The 13564-nt window shown below is 49.1% G+C and overlaps 2 protein-coding genes across 3 annotated transcripts in view; both read right to left on the minus strand.

The window, feature by feature from the left end:
* VAC14 (VAC14 component of PIKFYVE complex) overlaps nucleotides 1-7008 on the minus strand; it is a 100422-nt gene extending 93414 nt beyond the window's left edge. Inside the window, exon 1 of the mRNA XM_080828141.1 lies at nucleotides 6602-7008. Coding sequence (XP_080684267.1) covers nucleotides 6602-6705 — 104 coding nt within the window. The 5' untranslated portion in view covers nucleotides 6706-7008. The remainder of the gene's footprint in view (nucleotides 1-6601) is intronic.
* Nucleotides 7009-11920: 4912 nt separating this feature from the next.
* HYDIN (HYDIN axonemal central pair apparatus protein) overlaps nucleotides 11921-13564 on the minus strand; it is a gene marked incomplete at both ends in the record, with an annotated part of 302437 nt that continues 300793 nt past the window's right edge. For both annotated transcript variants that reach the window (XM_080829076.1, XM_080829075.1), the window contains one exon: nucleotides 11921-12403. In XM_080829076.1, the coding sequence (XP_080685202.1) occupies nucleotides 11921-12403 (483 nt within the window). The remainder of the gene's footprint in view (nucleotides 12404-13564) is intronic.

A 13564-nucleotide genomic window follows, 5' to 3' on the forward strand; every position in this document is an offset into this window, starting at 1 on the left:
GTTGAAACTCCAGGCACCCCCGGCTGCAGGCCCAGCCTCTCTTCTAAAGACCGCATTGTTTCCTCTTTCATCCACGGCCGCGAGCCACAGGCGGGGATCTGAAGCCGCACTAGTTTTGAAGTGAGTATCTGGCCCAGAAACTCGCACATCACAAATCCCTGGGACCCTCCTGGATGTAAAGGTCACAGGCTCTACTGTCCTGTGTCCTGGGGAAGAGGGGCTGCTTCTGCCTGGTTCCCTCTAAAAAGCACTGAAAACCCAGGCTGAGGAGGTGTCCTTAGAGGCTGCCCGGAGCCTCCACTCTCGAGGTCAGAGGTGTAGCCAGCCGGCAGGAACACCCATTCCCCACAAGACACAAACCCAGAGTGGCAACTTCAAGCTCATGACGCAGCCCCCAACAGCGCGTGGTGCCACACCGATGCCCCCCTCCTCGACAGAAGGAACCCCTGACAGGGGAGGACACATTCGGAAACGGTCATCAGAAGAAACCCAGGGCCATCGTCTCAGCAACATAACCACAGCCCCATGCCGGACCCCCTTGGCCTGTGCAACACAGCGGTGACAATCGTCACCTACGATTGCCCACACGAGGACAGGTGGTGGACGCCTTCCCGGGGACACTCTACACTGGGGACTTCTGTTCCTCCGTGGAACCACCTCCTTCTGCTCTGAATACTGCCTCATCCTGCAGAGGAGAGACGGCCTCAGGGAACCCGAGTCCCCTTGCCCGGGCTCACAGAGGATCTGAACACGTGAGCCCCGTCAAAGCCCAAGCCCCTGCAGCTGTACACCAGGTCCTCTCGCCCGTCTTCTGAAACCAAAGCTGCACAGCGAACGCACTCAGTGACAGGGCAAACGCTCCTCGTGGAGAACGGAGGCCCCAAGCAAAACGCAGCTTTCTCCACACACTGCCCCATCCTGTTCAGCGCTCAGACATCCCTGGAGCATCCCTCCACCACGCACAGGGAATACAGATGACACGCGCCCTGCTCTGAATCGCTCTCCAGCCGGACTCCTACTGGGAAAGCAGGAAATAAGCAACCACTTGCTGAGCACTTCCTAGCTGCGAGGTGATAAATGCCGGATGCCTTACCCATGTTACCTAATCTATACTTTAAAACAAACCCTTGGGTTAAGTACTAGAACACCCATTCTACAGATGGGAGGAACTGAGACTCAGAGATGTTAAGAAACTCACAAGGTCACGGGGCACCTGGGTGGCTCAGTGGGTTAAAGCCTCTGCCTTCAGCTTAGGTCATGTTCCGAGGGTCCTGGGATTGAGCCCCGCATCGGGCTCTCTGCTCAGCAGGGAGCCTGCTTCCTCCTCTCTCTCTCTGCCTACCTCTCTGCCTACTTGTGATCTCTGTCAAATAAATAAATAAAATCTTAAAAAAAAAAAGAAACAAGGTCACACAACTTATAGATGACAGGTGCAGAAATTAACCTAGGTTTTCCTGACTCCAAGGTCTAAAGTTGTTCCTGCTACGCTGCACACCCTCCGTCCTCAAACATCCCAGCTGCTGCTCGTCGGGTGCCTACCGGCTGCCAAGCACTTGACGTTTCTCGTGTCACTGAATCCTAAACCCCCTTTCATCTGGTGATGTCCAAATGTCCCCGCCAGGTCACTGGTCACTGCACTTATGTTCCTGTGTCTTCAGAGGAGACGTCCTTGGCTATAAGGTGGGGCCACACATTTCAACGCCCTTAGACTGTTTCTAGAGAATACGAGAAGGCATGGAATGTGTTCTGTGTTGCACACGCTCCCAGAGCAGCGTTAGTGCAATGCCAGAATCCGAGAGACAGACTGTGATCTCGCACACACCACACAAGATCACATTCACTCCCTAAATGTGGACTGAGAACCTGCCATGCTCCTGGCCCCAAAAAAGGAGAGGAAGAGAAATCCAGAGGTGTGTTTATTCTCGTGTTGTGAAGCTCTCAGTGTGGCCTTGGGGCTGCTGCCTTTTCTCATCTTGCCGAGTTCACGTATCTCTCGCGCTTCTCTGTATCACAGGCTGTGTTCAGATGACAAATCTGGGCAGCAACTTCCCAGAGATAATCTCGGTAAACATGCCCATCTCCTCTGCTGAGAATTTAAATAATTTGGTTTCCACTTGCTCACTAGTCTCCACTATGTGAACATGGAAAGTGTAATGTTTGCCTCTGAGCAAGGACCAAAGACCTTCTGAAAAGGCCCCAGAGTTAACGGTCGAAATACAACAAGCTTCCACTGGCTGGAATCAGCGGAAAGACCGTAAAGGAGAAACGAGATCGAGACAGTAACTGTGACCACTTAATGAGTGCTTCCCTCACTGCAATAAAACACTACTCTTAGTTTTTTTTAAATTGCTGTAATTCACACCATAAATTCACTCTTTTAGTGCGTGTGGTTCAGTGGTTTTTTTTGTGTGTGCCATTAGTAGTCACTCCCCATACTCCCCCAATCCCCTCCCCTAAGCCCTAGGCAACCACTAATCTACTTTCTCTCTCTGAATTTGCCTATTCTAGATAATTCACAGAGTGAAATTTTCATATAAATGAAACTCATGGCCCTTTGTGACTGGCTCCTTTCACTTAGCCTAATGTTTTCAGGGTGCATTTGTGTTTAAGATGAGAAAACTGAGGCACAGAGGAATGAAACCAGAGGTCACAGACTCACATGCTGATAGGTGCCGAGCAGGAGATACAAGGGAGGAAAGGTTGTGGTGAACGTGCCAATACAAGAAGCAAACTGGGGAGGCCATGTTCTAGCCAGAAGGGAGGCCCCTAGGTCCCCCTTATCTGCTATGTGGGATGGTGGGCTCCACAGAGACACACTTCCCGTTCCTTAAGAGAAGCTGGAAAGCTGAGCTTCACTGTGAAATTTATCAATTAAAATACCTTGCAGTTCAGACCAACTCAAACCGGTATATAAGGAGGACACAGCCCCTAGCTATGGGTCTGTAACCCATGGACTGAGCAATCTATTGCTGATTCCATCCAGCGACCCATGCCTGCCTTAAGCCATTGGTGATAAACAGTGTCTCCTTGCAGCAGCGGTGGGGGCGGTGGGGGGGCTCCAGAGCCAGGTCAAACTCAACAGTTAACCTTTATCTGATCACCCAGTGCCAAGGATCCCTGCCCCCTCTCTGGGAGGCAAAGGATGCATTATCCCACGACCTGCCCTCCCTCGGGCTTCGGTGTTCTCAGGGGCATGGCCTGGGCCCCTACATTTGCTGGCTTTTGGAACTCAAAGTTCAGGAACACTAGAGAATCAGCACTGAGCCCATTCCTGGTTACCATGAAGGGCGCCGTCTCTCTGAGCCTGCAGTGGGGGGCCACTCTGAGCCAGAGTGGGGGACACCGCCCCCTCAGTGAGCATCCCCTGCAGTTCTCCAAGTGCCTCTTGGCATTTCTCTCCCCACGCTACACTCTCCTGGAGAGCACAGCCTGGCCAAGGTCTTACCAACCTTTTCATCAGGACTGATCCATGACTATATCCCCTGAAACTGAGAGCCCACCAAACCTGAAACAGACATTCTAAAATCCTAGCCCAAGAGCCTTATTCTTTAGCAAACTGTGTGGGCATGTTGGTGGGAGGCTGTGGAGGGAAAAGCTCTCCAGGACTGCGCACAGCAGGCTTACACATTTAGCGATCAGATCTTTGGTCATTAACCCAGCCTGCTCTTGAGATTCTAGAGTTCAAGGTTCTTTTGAGCTGCACAATCACATCTCTGCATTTTTAGTGTCTGAGAGTCCTGTCATCAAGAAAAAAACGCCCTCCTCTTACTACGAATTTTAATCCTTCATTGGAAAAACATATGTAGCTCTGGCTCTGTCCAACTGAGCAGATGTTTCTGGAAAACCAAAAACGGCAGTTAAAACAACCATGGAAATGCTCAAGTATGAAACTTCCTTTATTCAATATATGTGCTCTTCTTCGTAGGGAAAACCATTCATTGCAGTGGGAAAGCTTTTTGAGACAGATGACCCTGGGTTTTTAATCCAGGTTCTAGTTGTGACACCTTGGGAAAAGTATTTAACCCCAAAGATCTTCTGTCTCTTCGTCTGTGAAATGCCATCACCTAGATTGTATACTGAAGCCATGCAAAATAAAGAGATGAGGGGTGTGCAGTGACCAAATGAAGGGAGGTTTCCTTACCCTCCTTTCCCCAAATCAGGCAGAGAGCGCTTCACGCAAGATCATTTTTTTTTTTTTTAATGACTAGGGTTATGGATTGAATTGTGTCCCAACAATGTGCATGTTGAAGCTCTAAACCCCACTGTGACTGTATTTGAAGACAGGGTCTACAATTGTAGGAAGAAATTACGGTTAAATGAGGTCACTAGGCTGTAGTCCTGATCCAACAGGATTAGTGTCTCCTCAGCAGAGACGCCAGAAAGCTCTTTGGTGAAGCAGGTAAGCCACCATCTATCCCTAAGCAATTTGTGATACATATATTGGGGAAAATAGCTAACGGGCACTCCTCATTCCAAATACGGCAAAAGAAGGCTAGGAACAGATCAGGGCCCTCTACACCAGTGCTTCTCAGACTTTAATGTATACACAAATCACCCACAGATTTCATCAAAATGCAGATTCTGATTCAGAGGTCTGGGGCGAGGCTGGAGAATCTCTTTCTAACAAACTCCCAGGTGATCCTGACCCTGCTGGTCTGTTGGCCACACTCTTGGGTAGCAAAGTCCTTAGAATGCAATGTTACTTCCCCACCAAAAATGTACTGTCATTCACTCATTAAGTCACCAACCATCAAATGCTGTGTCAAGTGGTGAAGATAAATAAAACGGGGTCTCTGCGCTTAAGGAGTCCATAGTCTAGTTAAGTCCCTAGGTTTCTCTGAATTCCACAAATCAAGGGCAATGTCGAATACAAAAAGAACCCCCTTAAAGACAAAACCCTAATGGCAGAGCCCGCAGAGTAAGAGCACTTAGTGCACTATGCTTGCGGCAACAGTAATGCTCAGATGAATACCTCAGTCAAGGACTCAACAGATAATTCAAGCAACGAGGAAAATCAGACATTCTGGAGAACAGACTGGGTGACGGCCAAAATCGGGTGTCAGTGTAGCTTCAAAGCCAATAAAACCCATGGACGTGGAGCCATGTTGATACATCAGCTCTGCGTCTCCTACTCAGTACAGTGATCCTCATCTTTAAGACTTGCTAGCATTAGTAAGAGCCAGGGCATAAACAAGCAGAAGCACGGAAACACAGCAGACCAGAAAGCAGTGCTTCATGAGAGAAGCAGCTAGGTGGTTTGGAACATACGGAATGTTAGTGCTGAATGAGAGGGTCGTCTTAACACAGTCCAAACCCCTTAGTTGAGGAGGAAAGGAAAACCCAGAGCAGTTAAGGCAGTGGTTCTCACCTGGGGTGATACCTGCACTCCCAGGAGATATCTGGAGACACTGGAGACATTTTTGGTTGTTAGAACTGACAGAGACCTATTGGCATCTACTGGGTAGAGATGAGGGATGCCGCTAAAAATCCTACAATGCACAGGACAGCTCACCACAACCAAGACTCACCTGTCCCAAAATGTTAATCGTGCTGAGGTTAAGAAACCCTGAGTGAAACAATCTGCCCAAGGTCAAAGAATGAGTATCATACCATGGATTAGACTGGAGCTGTCCAACATTCTGCAGCAATAGAAATGTTCTAAGACCTGTACTGCCCTTTATGGTAGCCACAGCCACATGTGGCTATCAAACATTTGAAATATGGGTAACTGGATTTAAAATTTTTATTTTGTCTTTAATAACTTCTGTGTAAAAAGCCACATAGGGCCAGTGGCTGTCCTACTGGCAGGACTACCATCTATGTGTTCTGACTCCCAGTCTGGCATTCTTTCAAGTTTCACAGCTTGATGCTCTCTGCTCTTCTCAAATCATCCACCCACCTGACTTTATCACAAAGATTTGACTGGGGCGGGCAACAAATGTAAACGAACAGCAGAAAATCTTAAGGAAACATTCCTAGTTTAACACCTTGTTTTAAAGTACATTGGGGAATAAAGCAAAATGTCAGGTCATGGTTACACATATGTGTAGTAAAACTGTAGAAGTAAGAAAGGTCAAATTACTCCTTCCACCTGCAGGGAAGGGTGATATGGCAGGGATAAAATGAACAGTCCTCTGAGTCTTGAGATTTCGGACCTGATTTCTCCACTTGGTCACCCAACAGTCCCTTTCACTTCTCAGAAGCTGGGTAAGAAATGAGGCAGGTCAACATCATTAGCATATGCTCATGCTTCTCACCTCCATCCCATCACAGAGACCCCTCTCTGATTTGCAGGTTTTGATGGCGTCCACACGCCAAGACGAGCCGTGTGCCAGCCACTGTGCTATAGCACTACCCATATGCTTTGTCGCTTTAACCGCACGGCAATCCTCTGGGGGCACCAGGCGGTTAGAGAACTTGGCCCAAGTCATACAACCCGTCAAAAGCAAAGCTAGGACTCCTAATCTCCTGCACTGCGCTAAGGGCCTAAAACTGGCTGGAAAGGCGTGAAGGGTCCCCTCCGAGGAGCAGGAGCCCTGCACAGCCAGGGCGGGGTCCTGGCTCCACTCCCCACGCCCAAACCCGGGTGCCGGCGGCTTACTTCTCGATCTCCAGCGCTGCCACCTTCCGCTTTTCGTAGAGCTTGTCATTCAGGGCGCGCACGATGTTGGGCGTGAGCGGCGCGAAGTCTTTCTCGGGGTTCATGGTGGCAGCTCCGGGCGCTCCCCGGAGCCCCGCGACTCCTCAGCCCGCGGCTGCCCGGGCGGCGCCGGGGCCGGGGGAGTCTGCGGCTCCGCGCTGCCTCCGGCGCCGGCTCATGGACCACGCCGCCTTGGGCCTGCCTGTCTCGCTCCGCCGCCTCGCGCCGTCTCGGAACCCCGGGCCTGGACCCCGCCCCCGCACACCTGTTCCAAGCCGCCTAACGGCTCACGCGACCCGCTCCCGCCCGGCACCGGCAGTGCTCAAGGGGCAGCGGCCATGTTACACGGATCATGTGACTCTGCAGCCGCTTCCGCCTTCCGCTTGGAGGACCGTCCCCTCGCCAGCCACGCCCCCCCACGCAGGCTGCAGGTGGGTTTTCCACGCCCCCACAAGGGTCCATCTCCTCCCCTCACGCACGCGTGTGGTTCCAGATGGTGCGTGTGGGGCGCGGGCCCGGGCGCTCAGGTAGCTGCATGTGGTTGGCAAGGCGCGTGGTGGGCTCCTGTGTACGAAGGGGTTCATGGAGCCTGACGCCCGTAGCTTAGCTTGCTAAATACTCAGTGAACCCACTCGTTCATTTACTATTTAGTCACCAGTTTCGCATGTGGCAGTGTTTCCCCAATTGGAGTAATTCCGTCGTTAGTTTCGCCATATTCTAGCCACTTGTACTATAAAAAGATATTTTTCTCAAACCAACTTACTTTCGAAAATCTTAAATTCTTTAGTCTTATGCCGTAAAATCATGGCTGTGAATAGTTAGGTATGTTTTTAAAACATTAAAATAAATTCTCAATTAAAAACAGTACTACCTGTCTACTACCTAAAAATCCCAGGTACCAACAGTGGCTGTCACCCCATCATTTGGGACTCAGGAGAGTGCGTTTATTGTGCTTGGATACCTTAGAGGGTTGGGTTTTTGTTTGTTTGTTTGTTTGTTTTGTTTTTATGTGGTAAAATTTTTAAAAGCACCGTATGGATGTATTGTGGCTATATAGGGAGAGGCATCAGACAGAGTTCCTTATTGTAAGCTTCCATAGTGGACAGGGATCTTAGGACAAGGGCTAGACCACAGTGGAGCCCAGAGAGTATTAAATATGAGCATAATACACGACAGTACTTTTTCTAATGAGTGGAAAGTATGCATGTGAATCTGATAATGAAGTTGAAAATAGACTCTTATCCTCAATCCATAGATCAGAATCTATGGGACACAAGTGAGGGGGGGTGGTAGGCAGAATTCCAGTATGGACCCCAAGATTCCCACCCCTTTGGGTACGTACCCTGTATAATCCCCTCCCCTTGAGTGTGAACAAGACTTGTAAATACGGTGGACTGTCACTCTAACAATTACGTTATATAGCAGAAGGGAATTTGTAGATGTAATTAAAGTCCCTAATCAGTTGACTTTAGTTAATAAAAAGGGAGATTATCCTGGGTGGGTCCAACCTAACCAGATGAGGCCTTAAAAGTAGTCAGGAGGCATTTGAAGCAGGAGAGAGATTCTCCTGCTGACCTTGAAGAGTAAACAGTAACAAAAGTGAACCATCCATGATGGGCCACATGTTAAAGACCTTAGAATGGCCGCTAGTTGCCAAAAGTGGTCTCCTGAGGGTTGTCCGTTGCCAGGAAAATGGGGACTTCAATTATATGGCTGCAAGGAAGTGAATTTTGTCAACACCAAGAGAACTCAGAAGTGGATCTTTTCCTCGTTGAGCTTTCAGATGAAGATGCAGCTGGCTGGCATCTTGATTTCAGCCAGTGAGACTCTGAGCCAAGAACCCAGTTGAGTCCATTCTGGACTTCTGAGCCATCGACATTGTGAGATAAGAAACTTGTGTTGTTTTAAGCTGCTGGGTTTGTGGGAATCTGTTATGCAGCCATAGAAACAAGTACAAAAAACTAACCCCAAATTCAATAAGTCATGGAGGAATTGTGTCTAGAGAAATCTGTGAAAAAAGTGCTTTCCTTTACCAGTCGGGTTTTCACAGCTTTGAAAACCTTTGCCAGCACAATCCAATGAGTGGAGGGGGGTGGACCACCAATCTGAAACCACTCTAAATTTAGATTTGTCTCCAGAAAAAATGTTTTGCTTCATAGTTTCCTCCTCTTACCTTGACACCAGGTGGCACTGATAAGGACATTTCCAAATGTCTTCACAAAGTTTATGTCTGGGATTTTTGATGATGGCTGATGCAAAACAATGAAAAAAATTTAAATCAATGGGAATGATGTGGATCTACTTCTCCAGTGAGTATTCACGTCCACTGGACCTGGATCTAATATAATATTTCATCTGTTTCTTTTGCTGTTTGGTTTGGCTTTTTCTTAAAGGTGAACTGAGTTTCCCGAGGGTCATAGCGAGATACAGTTTTTAATAATTGAAACAGTAAAGTTTTGACCAGAAGGAACTCTTTTCTCCTGAAATCACATTGTGGAGTAGGTTGCTAAGAAACCAGTTTTTTAAATTCAAAGCTCAAACCAATGCTTTGTCCTACCTTTAGTTTAGAAATTCCTGGGGTGGGGGGGAGGTGCTTCCTTTTCTCTCATTCCATTACCTTGGAAAATGCCAACTAATTAAGGTTATTTATGTATTCCTGGACCGGCTGTGGCAATGAGAAGAATGCCCAAGGCCACCTTTGCTTTCTCATGTGCTCACTCCTCTAACCTGGTGGCCAGCTCTGGCCAGGCTGGCCACACTCAGACACTTCTAGGCTAGCAGGTCTGCTTTGCTGAGAATGGATCTTTTTCAAGGTAATTTCCATTAGCTGGTATCGGAATGTTCATTTTCACCAAGCTTCTCCCCTAGCACTCTCTTGAGGTCCTTTGTCATTCCAGGTTTGCCAAAATGAAGTTCTGTTACTGTCTTTTTGAGGCAGAGGAAATATGAGCAGGACCTCCAGGGAAGAGATGTGTCACATTTCAAGGCCTCCTGGAGAGGTGTTCCTGATAGGGCAGGGTGTGAGCTGAGCTATGGTCCCAGGGAGGTGGCCTGCCTCCTCACTCCAGTCCAGGACGCTGTGGGCTCTGGACTGAGTGGCCTGGGGAGCTGGAGGAGGGCTGAGGTAGGGAAATTGCCCCTGGCCAGCTGGCACCACTTGGCTGGTGGTGACACTGGGAAGTGGCCATTGTCTGTAGCAGCCAGTGTCTAGGGTTCTCACGGAAAGCACCAGGGCTGTGGCTTCTGGAAAGGCTCAACTTCCATAGTTGCCTTTAAGGCAGCCGCTCTCAGCCGCGGAGTACGCATCATCTCCTAGAGATGCCTTAAAAGGCACAAGCTGATCCAGGAGGTCTGGGGCAGCCTGAGAGGCTGCATCCCTAGCACGTTCCCAGGTGGTGTTGGAGCAAGGTGGCTCCGGCTGCCCAGCTGTGCTGGGCAGGGCGATCCTCGGACGGCGACCCTTGGCCTCATGGGGAACCTGGCAGAAACGCAAATTCTCAAGCCTGCTAAAGCTACTAAATCAGACCCTGTGGGGATGGGGCCCCACAGCCTGTAGGTTAGCAAGCCCTCTGGGTGATTTCAGTAGATGATACAATTCGAAAAGCCTTGGTTTCATCAGACTCTGGGCGTTTGCTAGTCGTAACGCATGCTCGTGGATCTCCACATCCTCTCAGATGGCTGCTCGGTGCGATCTTTGCTCATTTAAGCATCTGGAAAATCTGTCATCTAGTGTTTGTCTTTATCCCATTAGCAGCATCTTTGGTAGTTCTGCAGATCAGCTATTACGTGTAGCTCTGCAAATACTTTAGCTGAGCACAAGGTCTACTGGGCCGAGGGTTGGCGGGGAGGTAGAGAAGGGTTAGAAGAATCTCCCTCCATTAAAAACAAAACAAAACAAAACAAAACAAAACAAAAAACACCACACCACTAAAAGCAATAAGGGCTTTTTAAAACACAGGTTGCTGGGCCACACCCCTGGAGTTTCTGACTCTGCAGGTCTGGGTGTGCCCTGAGAATGCACATTTTTGATACATTCCAGGGGATGCTGTCACTGCCGGGCCAGGGACCAATTTTCAGAATCGCTGGTTTGGAGCGCTGGTCATCTCCTTTTGTGCTTTCTCCCTGTCTGTGCAGGTAGGCTATAGGGGATGCGGAGGGGGATGAGGTGGAGGCAGGGGACCCTCAGGCGTGAGGGCAGAAGCAAATCCACTCCAGGGCCAGTCCACAATCATCTTTATTTCATCAGGTGGTGCCAACAGCTAAGTGGTCCTATTATTATTATTATTTTAAGTGGTCCTACTAATACATGTTCCAGGACCCAGGGCCAGAGCTTAGGCTAAGGCAGATGTCCCACACCCCCTTGGAGGTGGAGCTTCCCCAGGGCTATCCCTCTTAGGAAAGGCACTGTCTTAGACCTCACCCCGCACATACAGAATGGCTTCAGTTTAACCATTAGCAGACTGCGGTGTGGTCCTTCCTTGGAAGTAGATTCCTGGATGCCTCCATTGCTCCCCAGACCAATTAAATCAGAACATGGGCTGGAAGGGTCTGGAGCGGAATTGGCCGATTCAGACGTGCAGGTGGGAGGGAATTGCTGTGCTACAGGCTGACTGCTAGGCACGGGGCCGGGCTTGGGAGTGGGGGACTGTGGGCTCTGCATTTCTCCAGGACCTGGCCTTCAGCAAGAACTTTCTGTGGGGAACAGACATGGGATTCTGAGATGGAGGGAGCATCTCTGGCCCCAGGCCCTACAATAATGGGCAGGTGTCATCTGTTGTCATTTTGAAAATAGTGTCTTATTTGGCTTTTAAGTGAAAGCAGAGTAAAATATCCAATCAAAAGAGAGTCGTCTAAGGGCTTTTTAAGCCATTATGGATTTTTAAAAGGCACTGTGGGGGCCCAATGTCATGCGAGAAGTGCTATCTGATAAGAGGTCACGAGTGTGATATCTGTGTCATCTTATTAAAAATGGAGATTATTCCTTGAGTGTTGAGGATATGACTAGAAACCAAATTCAGGGACTTGCCCTTAAAAAGTACAATATAGCTTTTTTCCCCCTCTTTTTGTAGTAACCATGTGTAATATGAAAATATCTGTATATATTTCAGGTATATATTTGAAGAGCATATAATATGGAAATTTGAAGGAGGAGCTAAAACAGTAGCTGTAGAATTCTGACTATTTTCTCTGTTTTTTTTTTTTTTTTTTTTTTCCAGGCTGGAATAATACATACATTCGAAGGCTGGGGAGATGGCTTTCTACTGATGCAGCTGACCTTAGTTAAGGGGTGATCCCCTTCAGGTAATAAACCCATTTAACCCCTGCTTCATTGCCTTCACTGGGAGGACAAGACACAATGAGCTTGCTGGTGATGGGTGTTTTGCTGCCCGATGGGTTTCCTTCAAAGGAGACGGTGATATTGTTGATCTTCTTGGGCCGCACGGAGTCTACGGCACGAACAGAGAAGGCTGGGTTCTCCACGATGAAGGAGAAGGTGACCGTATGATAGAAAATGTTCTTGAAGGGGATGACTATGTTGTACCCAGCTCGGATCAGGAAGGGACCCTGGGGCTTCGGGAGCAGAGCCACTCCGAAGAGGGGGATGATATACTCCCCGCCTATAATCGATGACAGCGTCAGGATGCCCTTGGTCTCGCCCAGGTGGCTGGGCTCAAAATAGACTTCCACACTGACTTCGGTGCCTCCTTGAGCCCCTGGGGCTGCGTTAATGATCTTTTCCGTGTGGAAGTCTTGACAGTCAGTCTGAAAGAGGAAGAGATGCACTTGGTTTACATAGGAGCCCAAAGGACACACGGATGGCTTGGGCCCACCCCCTGCTCCCTGCCCACCTGCTCTCAGACATCAAGTAACCTATGTTTGTGCGAGGCTGGGCAGGTCATTAAAAGTTGTGCCCTTGGGTGCCTGGGTGGCTCAGTGGGTTAAAGCCTCTGCCTTCGGCTCAGGTCATGATCTCAGGGTACTGGGATCGAGCCTTGCATTGGGCTCTCTGCTCAGCAGGGAGCCTGCTTCCTCCTCTCTCTCTCTCTGCCTGCCTCTCTGCCTACTTGTGATCTCTGTCTGTCAAATAAATAAATAAAATCTTTAAAAAAAAAGTTGTGCCCTTATAAGTCCCTTGAAGAATAGGTAATACTAATTATTACACCCATTTTACTACAAAGAAATCAAGGCTAAGAGATGTTAAGTGACTTGCCCAGAGACACCAAGCTGGGTTACGCAGTGCGGCCTCCGCTGGGGCTGCTCCCTGCCCCCATCTTGCTCTTCTTTTCTCCCACACCCATGACAGGCAGAACACTCCGGATCCTCATGGATGTTCTTGTCAGTTAGTTTTGAGCAGAAGTGAAAGGGGTCACTTCCACACCAGGGCACTCGAATGCCAGTGCTCAGGTCCCCTTGGGATCTTTTCAGCCCTCTGGTATTATGACCAGCGACATCTGAGCTGGCGGTGGTCCTTCAGCCTGGATCCCCAAATGGCTGTGATGAGCAAAGCCCCCGCTGACCCTCACTGGATAGATAGCACAAATGAGGGACAAACCTTTGTTGTTTTAAGCCACCAAGATATTGGGGCTGTTTGTTACTACAGCATAACCTAGCTTCCCCTGACTGGTATGATGGACCAAGAGCCCATGCTTCCTGACTGTAGCCATGGAACCCAGGGCACAAGGTGTACCTCCTAGCTCCCCTTGTTGCCAGGTATGGTCTTATGCTATTTTGTTCAAGGGGATGTGAGTGGAAGGGATATATATAGCTCCCTGCCATCCCCCCTGGGGCTGGCCAGAATATAGACATCATGGTAAGCTATCTTGGTCCCTGTGGACCAAACAACTCTCTACAGAGGGAAGAGCATCAGGACCGAAGTCTGGATGCCTGATGTCATGGAGCTGCCATTCCAGCCTAAATTGCTCA

The sequence above is a fragment of the Martes martes genome (assembly GCF_963455335.1).
Source record: "Martes martes genome assembly, chromosome: 17".
NCBI lineage: Eukaryota > Metazoa > Chordata > Mammalia > Carnivora > Mustelidae > Martes > Martes martes.